Below are 19,084 nucleotides of genomic sequence, written 5' to 3'. Positions count from 1 at the left end.
GCCGCACGGACTCGGGGTCCTCACGACCAAATCGCGGACTCGCGAACCTGCAGCAGCTTTCGTCGCGACGCAAAAGTTTCAGTCGGTCTCCGCCGCGAGCAACAGCGTTGCGCAGAGAGGTCCGCACGTAGCGTTGGTACCACATCCGAGCGATCAACTCGGTTCCACGCAACCGAATCCCTTGCACGGACACGTCTGTGCAACTCGGTTGCTCGCAGCAGAGGACCGACCACGCTTTCCGTAGCGACGCGGGCGGCAACATTCACGAGGCGCGATTGGTCAGCTGCTTGGATCCCGTCGCGCAACTACTCACCCCAGACGTGGACAAAGCGGCTGCAGACCACGATCGATGATCTGCGCGAGTTTCAGGAGCGGTTTGGTTTCCTTTTAGCCCTGCTCCCTCCCTCCCGATACGTTCCATTCATTGGCTACCACATTCTGATAAGCTCCCCCCCCCCCCCCAACTTGTATTTAAGGGCTTGAATCCTTGCCTCACTTGATGCAGCAAATCTGGCTGTGACGGTCCCACCTGATGACGGAGACTTGTGTTGCCTCCGAAACGTCGTGATTTTATTGTTTTATTTTCATTAATTTTAATTTCATTTTTTACCTACGTGACTTTACCGAAAGAACTAAGAGTGTTTCGCGCAGCTGTTCGCTGGGGTGTGGAGCGGGCGGACAGCAGAGCGTGCAGCCCGGGCGAGCCAGCGCAGGGATCTGGCAGCAGGATGCGATGGCGAGACGTGGCGAGGAGTGGCGGGACGCGGTTAGCGGAGGCATCACGAGCACCGTGATCATTTTAATAACTTAAAAACCGGACCGGGTCCCCCGACCAGAGGAGCTGCCTCTGAATTGGGGGCCACACACGAGGAGATGGGCAGTGCTGTATACTCTGGGGGGACAGACCCATCATCCCCACCTTCCTCCACCATAAAATTTCTATTGGTCCCAGACCCCGAATCCCTGGACCTCTCGAACCCCAAACCCGTGTTCGACCCCACGCAGCTCCACGCGTTGGGGGATCGATGGTGACAAGGGCTGTGGGTGGGGTGGTATGGGAGTGGTCGCAACAGTGGTTCTAACAGTAGTGGCTGCGTGTGTGGTTGTGGTGGTAGTGGTGGCCATGGTAGTGGCTGCAAGTGTGGTTGTTGTGGTTGTCAGTGGTGGTTGCGTTTGTAGCGAGTGTGGGGTGTAGCGGTTGTGGTGGACCCTCGGGGTCAGAGGTCACGGTGATTGTGGTCTTGTATCTTCTCCTGATCACTCTCACCCACCTCCTCCTCATCTGCAAACAACAACAACGTCGTCGTCAACACCAAGGTATGCAACACCAATGCACAACATCCACGACACGAACGAGACCACGAAACCCTGGTTTGCCGAGAGAGATTGTGACCCACAAACAAATCAGAAATAATCCCCGAATCATCACCTTGGTCGCGAAAACTTACACGAGTTAAAGTAAGATCATGAGCATTACCACATCAACAACAACACTATTTAAACTAAACTATTTTTGTTATTTTACGAGAGCTTTTTTTCCAGAAGCCACCTGGCCACAAATGATAGCTCAACGAAGTGGCTTATCATATGGAAATGTACAACAGCCAAATAATCGAAACGCATGATTCTAAATGCAAAGAAAAACCGGAAGACCCGGAGCAAAATCCACGCGACCACGGGGAGAACATGCAAACTCCAAATATACAGACGTCAGGAACAGACTCAAACTCACAACCTTCAGTATACCAGGCGAGGTGGTTAACATCTCTACATCGTGGCGCTCAATAACAATAAATCAAACCCAACAACAACATCTGCAACATTAACAACAAGATCGCAACGAACAAGAACAACAATCAACAACAACAGCCGCACTCCAGGGAGGCAAGGAAGGCCCCGGAGAGGAGCGACCACACGGCACCTTGTGGGCTGCATAACTCCTGGCGTGAAAAACCGCCACTCAATTCCATTCGTCGTACGATGCGACGTCACTCAAAATCGAATTTGCAGTTCAGGTTTACTCCGAAAGCAATGGTGGCAAATAAAATCAAAATTGCTCTTCTCACCGACGCATGCATCCGTGCATTCACGCTCAAGATCCGAGGGGGGGGGGGGGGTGGGCCTGGGTGAAGAAGGTGCTCTTAAGATGTTGCAACTCCGATGGACTAGCCATCGTCTTGGTTCTTTCGGTAAAGTCACGGAGAAGGGAAATAATAAAATAATAAAAATAAAACAATAAAATACAATTCTCACGACGTTTCGGCCACAACGCAAGCAGCCGTCCTCAGGTGAAGAACAGGTCTGTCGGGAAGACAGACCTGTTCTTCACCTACCGAAAGAACCAAGAAGATGAATCCCTGCAGTCACGAAAGCTTTAAATTGGGACTAGCCATCATCGCAAGATTTCTCGCGACCATTTGTCGCAACGACCTTGCTTACTCGGAGTTAAGTCAAGTCTTGAACGGGCCGTCGATTCTCACGTGTTGCAAGTCATTCTCTAATCTGGCCCCCGGTTCCATTGGCACCGTAGTGGCAATGATCGTGTCGATGGCAGCGATGGCAGTGACGGTTGTGGTGACACGTGCTCGCTAACAGCACTTGTCCCAGCAGTCTGCTAAGGCTAAACGGGGGATCTTTGTCTTTAGCGACAGGTAAGAACCCCATCACTGCCATCAAAGTAACAGTGCAGCTCTGCGTGTTTTTGATAGAGGCGCCCTGCTGCACGCCGGGGCGTCTCACAGCACCTGACACGCGATAAGCCCCTTACACCTCACGTCACATTTCATAGGGCACCCCCAGTGCCAGCCGTCCCTGTGCGTAGCACCTGGCCCACAAGGCATTAGTCTGCTGCCAATAGGCAACGATTGCTGCGGTGTGATCCCTAATCGTTGTTTTTGCAGAATATTTTTTTTTATTTGGACCCCGACTCCGGCACATAAGGGACCTCCCCACTTGCGAACGACATCACGGGATCTTTAAAGTCCACTGCAAGTTAAGCAGACGGCGGAGTAATTATAGTTAATACTGTAAACACCACTACCACCACAGTATTAACCAGGGCTGCCAGCCAGATTGAACTGCGAACCTCTGTGACAAGCGGCACCACAAACACCAGCAACACGGTTAGTCAAGCCACCCGCTTTAAAACAGCGGCAACGCCACACTCACTCCTACGGTCCATGCATGCACACCACATGCGTGTGTACGGGGAGGGAGGTGGGGAATTACTGGCCATTCTCTAAGCTCAACACATGCCCCTCCCTTGCCCTGCACTTCACTGACCTTAACAGAATGATCCGGGCCACTCGACGGCAATGGGAGACACGCACACGTGTTATGTACACACACAAAAACATGCGTTACACACACACACAGCGAATTACAATCACATGAGTGCCACACGTCACGTACACACAATGTTACACACACACTCGTGTGGAGAGTAAGCGCGTTTAGACGCGCTTACTATTTGGATCTCGTTCAGGCAACTCTTCTCCAGCCCCGGTTCAAACATTTCACTGGACATCTGTGAAAGAGCTTTATAGCGCATCGCATTCCTCCAGTATATTCTGAAAATGTTATTTCACTACCGAGTGAAGTTTTTAAACCCGAGTGGACTCAAGCCCAGGGATTGATCTACTCAGGGTGTCGCGGTAAAATTCTCCAACGATGCACGACAAACTTGACACGAGGGGGCGATCATGGCGATATCAGTCTGCCGCATATTTTTAAACCGCGAGTCAGGGGTTGCCTTGCCGGTGCCGGAAGCTTTTCCGCACACGTGGCAGGGATGAAGATTTCGTACTCGACGAGTTCTTTCACCCGCGGTTTTGCTCGCCACAAGCGGACGCAAGCCTCCCCCCGATCGCTCGCCTCGCACCGCACACGGCGCCGAGGTCGGGCACGCCGTCAGTGGCACAAACACGGATTCGATAAATCAACTAGATTAGGAAGGTCGCGCGGCCACCACGCGGCCCACGACTCCGGAACGCGCCTTAAAAAGCACCGCATGGGTAAATTGCACCGCATGGTTCAATTGCAAAGGCGCGGCCCAGCAATGGCGCACGCTCACGCCACTGCTGTCGGAAGGGCCCCCACGAGATCCAACTCGGTCTGGAGTACCAGGCCTACTCTTTCACGCTGACCAGACGTCTTGGAAGAGGTGGGCTTGCCCAGACTTTAGCCCACCAACACACGTGACCTGCCACTAGACTAACTGCGGTGGAAAGCGGAAAGTAGGGGAGGGTGGATTTAATAAATTTGCCCCACCGTTTCAACGGCCATGCCAGGAGATGGAGCCGAATCGGCAACGCGTGGATTTCAAGTCCAGCGTGCGGTCCATGACATCGGTGATGGCGGTGGACCTCCTGTGGCCCCGGGGGCGTACCACACACCGTAGGAGCCACACCGCACCTCATCTAACGAGCAACACCCAGCATCACAACGGTGATGGTGCAGGCTGGCAAACCGTGCACTTCAAAACAAAGACTTGTCAACAAACAGTACTCAACCCTGGTGCAAAAACCATCAACAGTTCCTGAAGAACTGCATGTTCATCTCTGCACCACTGCGGCCCGTCAGTCGGTCACATTTCCTCAAATGTATTTTGATGGTGAACGCAAGGCAGTTTCGCTTTAGGCACAGGCGATGTTTTTTTTGCACAATTCACAAGGGCCGAGTGCTGTTTGTACACGCGCGTGCGTGTTGTTTGAACCCCTGGGAGCCGAGGCGCACTCAGGCATGGGTGACGCACGCAGGCACGGGCGACACGGTGACACGAACTTTATTGATCCATGAGCACCGACTACAAGATTCAGTGATTCAAACCGGAGGTAGGGGTCAGAGGGGGCAGGTATAGTGTACACATGTGTATGGGTAGACATGCGTTATCTGCGTGTGCGAGTGTGTGCGCGCGAGTATGTGTGCGCGCAGTTAGGCACGTGTACATGCGTGTGTGCAAGTGTTAGGTATGTGTACACGCGTGCGTGTGTGTGCGAGTGTTAGACGTGTGTGTGTGTGTTAGGCATGTGTACACGCATGTGTGTGTGTGAAAGAGTAAGGGTTGACAGGAGTATCAGGGCAATGACTGCAGTCGTTAGAAATCACTTCGATATTCCACCGGGCGAGCCAGACCCGGCTTAGCCCGGCGCTGGGCTAGGGTGAGCGGTCAGCACCCGGGGCTAGACCCAGCCCATAGCTGTAGCCCGGTTTGCCATCAACGTTATAACAGAAGCTTCCTTATGTGGTGTGAATCGTGGCTTAGACCCCCCTGTGGTTAGAGTCGAGCAATACCATAAATTATTATTATTAAATTAAATATTTACCCAGGCAGGCCTCACCGAGTCTCAAGTCTCTTTCACCAGGTGGGTCCTGGCAAGTATTTTTTTTCAGGGGCACAGGGTTTAAAAATGAGGACTACTCTAACGGTAGGCGATGACCAAAACGCACCTGTTGCCAAGCCGACCTTGGTCAGTGCCAAATAACATTGCCAATGGCCAGTAACGAAACTGGACAAATTATCTGGCGATGCTGCTGTTGTGCCGCATTGGTGCAGACGCAAATTATATGAAAATCACCCAAAAACACGTTCCGTGTCTAGAATTCTGTGGCCTTAAAAAGGTGGGGGGAGGGTGGAGAGAAAACCACCAAGAGGCGACGTTCTGGCCACTGTTCAGTTGTTTTTGGCTGGCCATCGAACAAAGACGGTTACTGCTTTCAAATGCTCTTCTGCGGCCGTCTGGAATGTTGTTCCTTCCGATATTAGGAAGCCACTGGAGCTATGCACTTTTCAAACTAGATTGAAAAACTAATTTCCTTAAAACTGCTTTTTGTTTAGTTTGTTGTCCTTCCCCCGCACCTCCGATTAGCACGGTTGAATACATACGGTGCAAAAGAAATTTCAAAATACATACACACGTGCAATCAATAGGAGCCAAGACAGCGCCCGTTGCCTTACATCGACCCTTTAAGGCCACAGCGTCACAAACGCAGGCGTTTAATTTTTTTCGCAATGACATCCGGGCCCGTCCGTGACGACAGCAACTTTTGCTGCGACTGCTGCCCCCACAGTCTGAAACTCCCCCTCTTCCCCACAGCTGCCCATGCTGCTGCCCCCCCCCCCCCCCCCCCCCAACATCCCCGTCCGAACCCAGGCCCAGGACCTTCTCCTCCGCCGCTACGAGTGACCGCCGATTCGCCACGACATCGACACCAACCGTCGATGCCACCAACTTGGTGCTGCACACGTCACACCGTGTACGGCAGGCCCCAGCCGCAGCAGCCGTGTGAGATGTGCAATACTAATCGAGGGACTGTGTGGTGCCGTCTTGGTGTGGTCTGGGCGGGGCGGCTGGTGGGGGACTGAATTCGTTGTTTTGGATGCCTTGCCCAAGCTTGCAATTCGTGTTGAAAAATCGGCAAGGAACTTATGCAATTTGCACTAATACCCAGGACTTGATGTATATTTATTTATCGTGACTCGCTTACCTTTCATCTATTTCACACTTCTGTAGTTTAAAATTCTTTGTTATAACTTGCCGACCCGCCCCTGCAAATCTGTCAACAACTTCCTAGCTTGTCGGCTTCCTGAAGTCTAAATCGAGATTCGGCTTCCGATTCCGAGATGCTGTGTAATCCACAAGGTATATGCGATGCTATGCTACCCCCCCCCGCTGCTCCCCGTGTACAAGAACACTCCACAGAGCTCTAGGGGCAGGGTTACGCGCTCCTTAAAATAGGCCCTGGTTTAGCGTTCGCTCCTCGTGGGAGCGGCGTATGAAAACCCCTGCTGGAAGGAAGCGCAGAAAAGTTTTCAACCAGTGCACACCGTCGGCAACGGCACATCGGGTTGACGGTTGTCGTTGTGACTCTCCTAGTCGACTGTTGCTGTGGCTCAAAGAACGTGTGCGACTGTTGTTGTGGTTGCCACGGTCGACTGTTGTGGTTGCCACTCAGTCGACTGTTGCGGTGATTGCCACTCGGTCGCGTGTTGTGGTTGAGACCCGGGCACTTGTTGTTGTGGATGCCACCCGGTTGCCTGTTGTTGTGGTTGAGACCCGGATGACTGTTGTTGTAGATGCCACCCGGGCGACTGTTGTGGATGCCACCCGGGCGACTGTTGTGGTTGAGCGACCCGGTTGCCTGTTGTGGTTAACACCCGGTCGCTGTCCGTGTGACATCTGTCAGGTCGGGTGCCCCCCACCCACAGCATCCACACCGCCACCCCCACGACCCCTTTGGCAGCGGCACTCGGCCCCCTCGCCGTTACTGCAGGCGGCTCCAGTGGGCCTCCCATTACCTCTGCGTCTACTGCTCTGAGGTTTGAGGGGAGTAGGCCCCTCCCCATTATATCATTCGGCAGCAGTCACTCCCATTATTGTTGACGGCAGTGACCGCCCATTATCACGTGATCCCCATGAAGCGGTCGGGTCCCCCATAAGCGGCGGCGTTGCCATGGCTTCTTCTTTGCCGAGCACCCCACCGACGTTGACGATCGATCCGCCCCCATTATCCCAGGTGGCAACAGTGGGGCAACCCCCTCATCCCCCACCCCCCGCCCCCCACCCCCCCCCTCCCACCGCGTCTACTGCTTGACGGTGAGCATATCGTCCAGCAGGCGGTCCCCGCGCTCCGAGAGCCAGTAGCCGGCGGTGGCGGCGGCAGCCCCGATGAACAGTGAGGTGTAGACCATGTCGCCCTTGGCGGCGAGAGTGGCGAGCGCGCACAGCACCACGCCCACCGCCATCTGCCGCAGCACCACCAGCTCGTCCTCGGAGATCTCGTCAAAGAGGCCCTGCTCGCCTGCACCGCCCGCCGCCCATCCACCGTCACCGTGGCTTCCGTTGCTGCGCCGCCCCGCGCCGGTTGCCCGACCGTGCATTTTTGCTCTTCCCCGTCATCACGTGACCCACGTGAACACAGCTGACCACGTGGTCATATGAACTTACGGTCACCTGACCCTGTTGTCACGCAACCCCGTCGCCCTCTTTTTGTCATCGTCCGTCGCCTGATACCGTCATCAGCTGACCCCCGTGGTCACATGACACCGCGATCTCGTGGCAGTCATCGCTCGATCCTGCCGTCACTTGACCACGTGGTCATCCGAGTGGACAGTCGTCACGTCATCAAAAGACGCTGCTGCCGTTACCTGACCATCTCATCCGTACACTCTACAAACTGCTACATCGATTGCTATGAGCCTCACACTGCTAACCAACACCAATGCCCCATACTACAACACAAAAGCCTATAGTGGGGAAACCACGGCGACCGTGTGTGATGCTGACCACATCACCCCCCGTTTGCCATGCCCGCTAACAGCACTTGCCTCAACAGCCGAAGTCGGCTACGTGGGGATCTTTGTCTGTTGTGTCAAGGACCGTGCCAGTGGGAGCACAGGTGGTTCAACTGCGAGCTACTCAAGTCGGTTAACCCATCATAAGGCCTGGGCCTATACGATGACCACCTGCTTGTGAACCTTCCACACTTCACACAATAGCCTCAAAGTGCACCTAGTCTGGCACAAGCGCTGTGAAGTCACGTCAGTGTTGAATGGTGGTTGTAGTCGTTAGGAAAGGGGCGTTGGACACACGCTCACGCGCTTCCACAATCGCCACGACAGCCATGCTCAACGGGAAGATGCGTGCACCTCGCCACAGTCTCATTACAATGTTTAAACGAGGACGGATACAGTCAAGGAATCTCCGCGGGTACCTCTTACACCCAGGACCCACGATGACGAGAAGATGATCGGCACACGCTCTACCCTCGCTCGCATACCCAGCCTCGCTCACCCGCGCACACACGCCCGTTCACACACTCGTTCCCCTGCCAACACACCCCCTTGCTCCCTCTGCACGCACAGGCAGACACGTGTGCACTACGCCACCTGCTCTCTCGCTCAGCGGGCGACACTGTACCTGGAGGCTTGACGAGCTTGCAGGCCCCGGCGCGGTCGTGGAAGCCAGGCCCACACTCGCAGCGGTAGCCGCCCTCGGTGTTCACGCACACCTCGTTCTCGCGCACGCACTGCGTGGCGAGGCCCTCCTCGCACTCGTTCACATCTACACACACGGGTTTATTGAACACACGTAGGTTCATTACACACTCGTCGTACATGTTCAGTACACGAACACATGGTCATTACACACAAATTTACTGGTCACACAGAAACGCACGCAAACATTGACACCGTTGTTGTTGTTCCACTAACTCAAGGTGTTGTGTTTATTGTTTGTGTGGTAGATGTTGTTTCACCAACACACTGGTCTCTCGGGGTGAAAGAGAGAGCGAGCGGAGCGGATACAGGAGAAGCTACTCACCCACACAGACGCCGTCGCGCTCCGTGTATCCACGCAGACACTTGTGGCAGCTGTCAGGGCCCGCGGCCTTGCAGCCCTCGCACGCCGGGTCACACACTGTGATGCGGAGGGGGGGGGAGGTAGAGGCAGAGGCCGCAAACGGGTTTTGATTCCTTACCCATACCCAGCCGCACCAGGGTCGCAAACGGCTACCCGTACCCGGCCGGGTACAGGTAGCCGGGTATCGGGTAGGGTACGGGTATCGGGTATTGGGTACCCGTTTGCGACCTCTGGGTAGAGGTGATCGTTACTACGGTCCAGCACCACGGGTCGTTACGTGGAAGTGGCGGCGGTCGCCGTGGCGTTACCTTTGCACACGTAGGAGCCCTCGGTGTTGGAGCAGAACTGGGTTCCATGGCAGGGGGTCGGCTCGCTCGCACACTCGTCCACGTCTGCGTAGACGGACACACACACCGACAGACACACGATCAGTTGACTGGTTGCTCACAGTTGTGCAATCGCTTGCTACCAGAAAAAGATGGACTCTGTTCTCAAGCGTTGATGTTGATGGGGGGGGGGGGGTAAGGGGCGTGGGTGGAGCTCAATCAAAAAAGGGGCAGCGCTCTGCTGTGAAGGGTCTGGCCAGAAACTTTAGCAACTCCTAGACACAGGCGTGTCACGCAACTACTCGCTCAGATGTGGACAAAGCAGTTGGAGACGACGACTAATCTGCGCGATTTCATTGCGCAAGGGATCGCGCGCAGGTACGGCACCGACACAGAAATCGCACACGACACAAAGTCAGAGTTACACACGACAAGACAGGACGCGAAGAGCACAATCGGGATGACACTGGAGAAGACAGAGCCACAACAAAGTCAAACACCGCGACGGCCGCACGCGTGCGAGATAAGCTGGCAGTGGAAATCCGGCACACGGGCTCACCGACGCAGCCGCCCTCCTCGTCTTGCTTGGCGTAGCCGGGCCGGCAGTCCCCGCACTCCGTGTGCTGTGGTCCGCTGCAGGTTTTGCAGGCCGAGTGGCATGCTGTACCCCACCCCCCCACCACCCAACAGTAACAGCACACACACACACAACAGCGCTCATCAGTGGCACAACGATGATGTCGACAATGGGGACTTCAATGCGGAGAGAAGACGCAGGTAGGCACGGTGGGTGGGCGAGCGAGTGGGGGGTCAGAGGGTGAGCAAGTGGAGGTGAGCGGGTACCGGAGCACAGCGCGTGCGTGTCGTTGTGCTGGGCCAAGTAGAAGCCCTCCTCCTCGCACTCGAGGCACAGCGAGCCCACGTAGCCCGGGTGGCAGACGCACAGCCCCGTGCCGCGCCGCGTCCCATCGCCGTCACACCGCCCGTTCCCCGCGCACGGCCGCGTCGCTTCGCCCTGGCACTCTGGGGGGGGAGGGGCACAGGGGAATGGGGGGGGGGGCACATATGTACAGGTGGCACTGAGAGACAGGGGGACGTGGGTTGATAGCATTGAGAGCGGTAGGAAGTGGTGGTATGGTTGAGAGTAGTGGTGGTGTGGTTGGGTAGCATTATTGTGGTGTGGAGGGGCCGGCACCCACGGTTGCAGTCGGGCCCGAAGGATCCGGCCGGGCAGCAGACCTTGGCCATCTCCACGCAGAACCAGCTGTAAAGGTCAGGGTGGGCACGCTGCCTGCACTCACAACCAGCACACAACCAACACACAACCCAATAAACAATCAACACATAACCAATATACAACCGCCGCACCGCGCACAACCGGAACGCCGTGCACAACCGGAGTGATGATTACAACGGGCGATGGGCTATAGGTGTGAGGTGAGGGCTGTCGGTGATACGTTAGGTTAGAGATTGCAGGCGAGGGTCAAGGTGCGCTGTACTAGCAACGAATGGCATGTTCCGTTTACGTGACAAACCTTACTAATTGGCTGTGTCGGGTGGTGGCGGATTTAACGACACATTTATATTTACGAGATTTAACCCCAAAAAAAACTGCATTATGGACTACATTGGTCACGAAAGCCTACGTGTTCAACTGGTTAAGGGGTGGGGGCAGGGTTGTGGGTGAAGGGGTCGTACTTGTGGAACCACCACTTCTCGAGGTGCTCCTCGTGCTGCTCCAGCATGGCGTGGCACGCGTAGGCGGTCTTGTCGCACAGCGACTCCAGGATCTCCACCAGGCGCGTCTCGCTGCCACCGCGTCACACCACGTCACGCCATTATGCCACGACGTCACGCAACATCACCACTCTCAACCCGCACATCGCACGCACGCCGTTCTCACACCGATCCAGGTCACCTCGCACCCCACTTCCCTTATTTATCCAGGGCTCCATTTCAAATGTCTCCATTGAAAAAGCACTGCACAACCACATGCAAATTAGGCCACACAACTCTGAGAGATGGCTATAGATTGGAGAGGGGCCTCCATCCAGCGGTGGATTGATCGTGGCTGATGATGGTGATGAAAGTGGGGGGGGGGGGGGGCGGTAAGAGGCATGGCTATCGATTGGCCGGTGATGTCGGATCAGCAGTTTTGTTCATACAGCTCTGGGGAATGATGGGAGCTGACGACTTACCAAGTCTCATCTTACACGCACGCGCTCATTCATTATTTATCGTAGCCTACAGCCAACACACACACACCCATGCATGTTATATTTTACCAGCTGAGCAAACAGTGAAAAGCTCATGTCTCGCAAGGGAGACCTGAACATATCGGAAAAGGTACAGCCCTGCCATTTCTTACACGCCACAACTGGTGGAAAGGCCTCCTCCACTAGATTACAGCACGAGAAGGTGTTTGGCCTAGTCGTTCACGCTGACCGGACGCGTTGGAAGAGGTGGAGGGTTGGGGGGCGTACCCACACCGCTCGACTTGTCGAGCGACTGTGGGGAACCCATTAACGCACTTGAGGGGAGGTGCATTACAGCAATAACAACCGGCAATGCTTTCCAATGCAGGAGAGAGGCGCGCCTCAATCCCTGAAGAATGGGGGTCCGGGCCGCCCCTCGCTCAACGGAGGTTGGCTACTCGGTGGCACGGAGCTCTGCTCACCTCTGCTCGTACTTAGCCACGCGCTCCGCCTCCCATGCCGTGTTCCCTCCTCCAAAGTTCTTCTTGGCAGTGTTCTCTATGCCCTGCCAGGGTTGGGGGGGGGGATACACATGGCACCATCGATTACCGAGCTCTGGTGGCGGACGTGGGTGGGGTCTATCTGTAAACCATAAAAATAAAGCAATAACAATCATAATGATCGAGCACGTTTGAAATTGGCGCTATTCTTCTTATAGCGCAAGGCACTGCTGTGTTTCGCAAAGACAAGCTGCAGGAGTTCTTCAAGTAAGGGTGATGTTGGTCTGCTGTGCACGCTCCCAATGGAGCCACTTCCAGGTAATTTCTCAAATTTGGAACGTGACGTCAAATGACGTCAGGGCATCCTTTAGTGTCCGTCCAACACGAAGCAGACTGCGTGTCGTATTTTCATGGTTAATACGCACACCACCACCGCAGCATTAACCAGGGGGGGGCCTAGCACATACCAACCACGAACCTCCGCACGGCTGCAGCTGGACCACCGCGCCACCGCCTCAGTTAAGTCTCCATTAGCCGTGGACGGGCAGACTGTCCAGGTCGCACATTTAGCCATGCTTGCGCAAAAACAAATGTAACAGCTTTACACGCGCACCAATTTCTATTATTAGCGGCTCCTCACCCATGTTTTCAAGTGCAGCGAGTCGATGGTCTCGATTCTAGATTTGAAGCTTTTGTGACTGCAAGGATTCATACTCTTAGGTTTTTTCGGTAAAGTCACGTAGGTAAAAATAAATAATAAAAATAATAGAAGTCATAATAAGAAATATTTTATTTCCATTGTTACTTCTATTATTTTTACCTACGTGACTTTACCGAAAAAACCTAAGGGTATAAAACTAACTAGCGTGGCAATAATCAGAATCACCTAGTCGTCAACACAACATCATCAATATTTTTCGATTTAAAGCTTTCGTGACTGCAGGGATTCATACTCTTAGGTTTTTTTCGGTAAAGTCACGTAGGTAAAAATAAATCATAACAAATAAATACAAATAATAGAAATAAAATAATAAATCACGACATTTCGGAGGCAACACAAGTCTCCGTCAGCAGGTGGGACCGTCACAGCTGAATTTACTGGCCCAGTGAACAACTAAGCCCCGTGGGTCAGACTAATACCTGTGTCTGGTTGACTAGCAGTAGGTTAGGATGAAGCTCAGTCAGAGGCTACTAGAAGTGGCTGGTTGGTTGGGTGTAAGGTTACAGTTAGTGAAAAGGTGAGCATCCAAGTGTGCTCCCTCCTAAACTCCTCTCTGCCTCCCCTCAAATGTATGCATAGATAACTTGTTTTGCACCATACGTAGCTAACCGCGCTAATCGTAGATTCGGGGCAAGGACAAACAAACAAACTAAATGCAAAAAGCAGTTCACACAAAAATCTCAACCAAAAGCCCCCTTTTGTTGGTTTGAAGCAGCGTTTCCATTCGCGGAGGCCACGGCTCCCACCTTCTTGAAGTTCTCCACGATTCCCCGGCACATGGAGCAGGGTTCGTCACCGTGAGAGGCGACAACGTGCCGGCCCACCACCATCAGGGCCGCGATGAGCAGACACAGCTGGGCACAGCGCGCCATCCCCAGTGTCCACCGCACAGCGTCACACTCTGCAAGCCCCGCTGCTCCCCCGATGATCACTCCTCAGTGTCCACTCTCCAGAGGCCACTCTCCAACATTCACTCGTCAGTGTTCGACTCCCAACTCCGCTCCGCAATGTCCACTCTCTCCAACCTTCGCGCAAGTGCCCCCGCGCTCTCCAAACCTCTGCTCAGGTGTGTCCCTTGCAAGTCCTGGCCAGTGTCTCGTCAAAGCACAGAGGAGGGCTTTGCCGGCAGAGGGCGAGTTCACCTACGCACGGGAGTCAGAAAATTGAAATCGTGTTTCCCGTAATGAACTTTTAACGGCAACACAATCGTAACATCAGCCAACGACGGTGTCGTTAGGTGTGAAAGTTACCGAATGCTGGGCTCCTGCCACCACGCAGCACCGACTACTCCGCGTCGCCAAGTCGAGCAAGCGTCAGACAAACCTGTCAACACCTTATCAGTGCTGACTACCTCATTAGAGACCAATTCGGACCATATTGGTTCACCCCGTGCCCTTATAAATCTCAACATTAGTCCTACAAAGTCCCATCACAAGAGAGAAACACAAACAAATAGACAAAAACATTTTTTGCCCGTATTGAAACGGCTGTACGCCGTATGGACTTGAAACCCCAATTTCTCTGTACAGGAATACGGGGTTAACAGGTATGTAGTAGTGTATAGTGGTGTATAGTAGCGTATTGCATAGTAGCAAACCTGTCAACCCATACGGGTAAAAGGACGGCTGCTTGCGTTGTGGCCAAAACGTCGTGAGAATTTTATTAAGTTTCATTTTTATTATTTTCCTTCTGCGTGACTTTACCGAAAGAACCAAGAATATGAATCCCTGCAGTCACGAAAGCTTTAAATCGAAAGGTATGTAGTAGTGTAGCGTATCGTAGCGTAGTGCATAGTAGCAAACCTGTCAACCCATACGGGTAGTAACCCTATGGGTTGACAGGTTCGGAGTGAGACCACGCAGAGCTTCAACCACAAGCCACTCAACCAAGCCGTCAAGTCTGGGCGCAGGGTCAACGCGTGGTTGAGGTTCCAGTCGGAAAGCCACGCAGAGTCGGGAGAGGGTTTCCTGCCTTGCATTGATTTTTTGGGATGTTCGATCAACATCGTTAACGACGGCACAGAGCGACAATTAAAACAGAGGCAGTCGCATGCACGGCGTCAATTAACACGCAGTGACACAGTGACGTGTACAGTTTCAATTAACACGCAGTGTCAGTGACATGTACAGTGTCAATTAACACGCAGTGTCAGTGACGTGTACAGTGTCAATTAACACGCAGTGACAGTGACGTGTACAGTGTCAATTAACACGTAGTGACACAGTGACGTGTATAGTGTCAATTAACACGCAGTGTCACAGTGACGTGTACAGTATCAATTAACACGCAGTGACAGTGACGTGTACAGTGTCAATTAACACGCAGTGACAGTGACGTGTACAGTGTCAATTAACACGCAGTGTCACAGTGACGTGTACAGTGTCAATTAACACGCAGTGACAGTGACGTGTACAGTGTCAATTAACACGCAGTGAGTCGTGTGTAGTGTCAATTAACACGCAGCGTGAGTCGCCTGTACAGTGTCAATTAACACGCAGTGTCACAGTCGCCACCACGGTGTCAATCAACAGTGTCGATCGCCTGTCACTGGACAGGCGATCGTCAATCAACGCACATCATCAATGAGGCTACGGTGCCAATTCAATTACAGTTACCTGTACAGTGAAAAGCCGAGATCCGAGTCGATCACCGCCGCCGCTTCTGATCGGCCAACGCGCCCTTAACGTCCTGCAGCAGCAGCAGCAGCCAGCGGGTAGTGTTGGTGTCGCGTTGGCTTCTTTATAATCCTCGAGCGTGCGTCAAAGTGGACGAGTTTCCCCGCTCTGCTGACTCCACGTTCCAAACAGCAACAGCAGCGGTGGCAGTGGCGGTCGACTGCGCCCCCTCCCTCCACCCCCTCTCTTATAGCCGCAGCGCCGCCACCTCGCCAACCAATCAGCCGCCGCCTTCTGGCGCGTGCGGCAAACGCTCGGCGCCCATTGGACGAATACGCGGGGAGGGGTGGGGACAAGGATTTCCATCCCCGACTCCGCCCCCAACGCTGCGGAACCAACCAATCGGAGGGCGCCACGCGCCCAGCCAATCGCGAGGGCACGTCTGGTTCCCTTTTTAGGTGCGCGGACGCATCAACATGAGGCCCCGCGTTGGTCGCTTGCAAGACAACGCCACCGACAACGTCAAGGTTCATGTGCCCCCACCCCCACACCCACCGAGTCGGCGAAGAGAGAATGCACCCCGATAAATCGTTTGCCCGTTGATCAATTATGATGGGATTGGGTGACGTCGTGCGGGTGCGTTGCGTGGGTTACACGTGTGTTGAACTTCTTTCGCACCGTACGTAGCCAACCGTGATAACATAGCTTGTCCAACCCATACGGCTTACCCCGTATTCTTGTACAGGGACATTGAGTTTTCAGGTCCGTACGGCGTACAGCCGTTTCAATACGGGCAAAACATTGTTTTTGTCTATGTGTCTTTCTCTCCTGCGATATGACTTTGTAGAATGAACATTGATATTTATAAGCTCTGAATTTGTCTCTAATAAGCTAGGCAGCACTGATAAGGGGTTGACAGCTATGGAGAAGGACACGTTCCGTGCCAATGCGACCCCGTGTGGCCTTACATGGAAACAATTACATAAAAAAATCGGCGACGTTTCGGGCAGTGGCCAGTAAACAGAGAAGACTCGACACTATGACACCCTGCGCTGTGCCACCCTGCACCGTGCCACACGCGTGGCTGATGTCGATGTAGAGGACATTTCTGTGATTTTACATTGAGGTAATTGCGTCAGCTCATTGTGGCAGGAGTAGCGGATTGCATCGCTGTGATGATGCCCTCTGCGTATTTGTGAATCGAGCATTGAGTCCTCAACTGTATGTTGAACTTATACTGGTAGGAATCTCCTGGTTACATCAGCCCACAGGGGATTATTGTGTCCGTCCGTCCGTCGTGAATCCAAAAAAGGGAGGGGTGGGACTGGGTGGAGAGGAGAGGGTGGGAGGGGCTGGGTGGGGGGTGGCAGGGGTGGGGCTGGGTGGGGAGGGGAGGGTGGGGAAGGGCTGGGTGGGGAGGGGCTGGTGGGAAGGGTGGGGCTGGGTGGGGAGGGGAGGGTGGGGAGGGGCTGGGTGGGAACGGGAGGGTGGAGAGGGTGGGGCTGGGTGGGGGGTGGGAGGGGTGGGGAGGGGCTGGTCACCCCGTGGTGCCCTTATAAAACTCAACGTTTAACCTACTCACGCCGGCTTGTGCCCGCCCTCACAGTCGGCCATATTTGCGGAATACACCACGCCGCCGTTAACCCTGGCCATTGACCGAGCAACCCAACGTTCCTACCAGCTCCCTCCGCAGGAATGTGTTTTCGCACCGCACTTTTGCAAAACTGTGCTAATCGAAGGTGCGAATCATCAAACGTACGGGTCTGCCATGGTTTGGCTTGAACCTCCCATTTCCAAAAATATCTCTCAGTGGCGTTTAGGTCGCTGTTCAAGGTGGACTTGATGTATTTTAAGGGGGCCGCTTGCGGTACCAGGGCACAGTCATCTGCATATGCAAATTTTCCACACAACACTTTCGGGAAATGGCTCGTCGTCATAGCACACGACATTCAAATAGCTCAAGTAGCGTATCTATATATACTGTATATAAAAGGGAAATTTGTGAATATGTGTGTGTTCGAAATGTTTAGCATACTTCCCAACATGCAACAAACTTCAAATTTGGCGTGTTGGGTAGCTTCCAGACTCTACACAATGCAAAAAGTATAAAAAATATACTTTTGTATTTTGGGGGGAGAAGGGGGCGCAATAATGGATATATTTTTCACGGCAAGTGAGCGGTGACGTAACATCTGTGATGTCACCCGCATGCGGCAGCGTTACGCAGTGTGCCTGCTGACGTCACGCCCCCCCACCCTCCGCGTAGGCCGTGTACTCATCCAAGACAAGAATCCAAGTCTCGGGCGAAGCCGGGTAGTAAAGCCAGTTATATATAATTGAAGGCAAGTTTTATTATGCGAATGTGTTTAGGAATGTATAATTAATGAGCCTAAAAATGTGTCCCATTGACCTCACTGCAACAGGTCCACCCATGATGCAATGTGCCAGCAAATGTTAATATTTTTATACTGGTAGGAACCTCCTGGTTACACCAGCCCAAAGGGGAGTATTGTGTCCGTCGTGCAGGGAGGGGCTGGGTGGGGAGGGAGGGGCTGGGTGGGGAGGGTGGGGTGGGGCTGGGTGAGGAGGGTGGGGAGGGGCTGGGTGGGGAGGGTGGCAGAGGGGCTGGGTGTGGAGGGGCTGTGTGGGGAGGGTGGGGAGGGGCTGGGTGGGGAGGGGACGGGTGGGGAGGGAGGGTCTGGGTGGGGAGGGTGGGGAGAGGAGGGGCTGGGTGGGGAGGGGAGGGTGGGGAGGGGCTGGGTGGGGAGGGAGGGGCTGTGTGGGGAGGGGAGGGTGGGGAGTGTGGGGAGGAGTGGGGCTGGGTGGGGAGGGGCTGGTCACCCCGTGGTGCCCTTATAAAACTCAACGTTTAACCTACTCACGCCGGCTTGTGCCCGCCCTCACAGTCGGGCATATTTGCGGAATACACCACGCCGCCGTTGACCCTGGCCATTGACCGAGCAACCCAACGTTCCTACCAGCTCCCTCCGCAGGAATGTGTTTGATACTATTAGGTAACTATTATTGCCAAATAAAAGCCTTCATTAGGAAACATTTTCAAACTATATTTTTCATCAGGGCCCTATTGTGTAAGCTAAACGTTTACTTAACAGGTCAAGCCTACTGAGCTATCTAGCTCTTGTACAGAGGCGACGTGGCAACACATAAGCTCATCGAAATGACTTATTAAGTGGGAATTTATAGCGATTGCCAAATCCAAACGCATGCTTCTAAACGTGGAGTGGAAACCCGGAGGACTCGGGAGAAAATGCCACGCGACCACGGTGAGAACACACGAACTCCAGATAATGCAGGCGTCAGGGTCTCAGGATCGAACCCACGACCTCGTGCAAACCGGCTGACGGCCA

The 19,084-nt window shown here is 53.9% G+C and overlaps 1 protein-coding gene across 2 annotated transcripts; it reads right to left on the bottom strand.

Annotated features, from left to right (window-relative positions):
* Positions 1-503: 503 nt before the first annotated feature.
* On the bottom strand, positions 504-15,932 carry LOC144947266 (cysteine-rich with EGF-like domain protein 2-B). Of its 2 annotated transcripts, none has more exons than XM_078876490.1 (11): positions 15,717-15,932; positions 13,848-14,243; positions 12,363-12,445; positions 11,384-11,494; positions 10,885-10,976; positions 10,529-10,708; positions 10,245-10,346; positions 9,668-9,751; positions 9,321-9,416; positions 8,919-9,062; positions 504-1,282 (listed from the first exon to the last, which is right to left on the bottom strand). In XM_078876490.1, exons 2-11 carry the CDS (start codon positions 13,971-13,973, stop codon positions 1,218-1,220), a joined length of 1,083 nt encoding a protein of 360 aa, XP_078732616.1. In that variant the 5' UTR covers positions 13,974-14,243; positions 15,717-15,932; the 3' UTR covers positions 504-1,217. The 2 variants fall into 2 exon arrangements, with proteins under 2 accessions (XP_078732616.1, XP_078732615.1); XM_078876489.1 differs by lacking the exon at positions 504-1,282 and adding an exon at positions 7,561-7,800.
* Between the last annotated feature and the right edge of the window lie 3,152 nt (positions 15,933-19,084).

This window comes from Lampetra fluviatilis, chromosome 44 (genome assembly GCF_964198595.1).
Source record: "Lampetra fluviatilis chromosome 44, kcLamFluv1.1, whole genome shotgun sequence".
In the NCBI taxonomy this organism is placed as follows: Eukaryota; Metazoa; Chordata; class Hyperoartia; order Petromyzontiformes; family Petromyzontidae; genus Lampetra; species Lampetra fluviatilis.
Note: the sequence above shows the minus strand (reverse complement) of the source record. Positions and strands in the feature narration are given on the sequence as shown.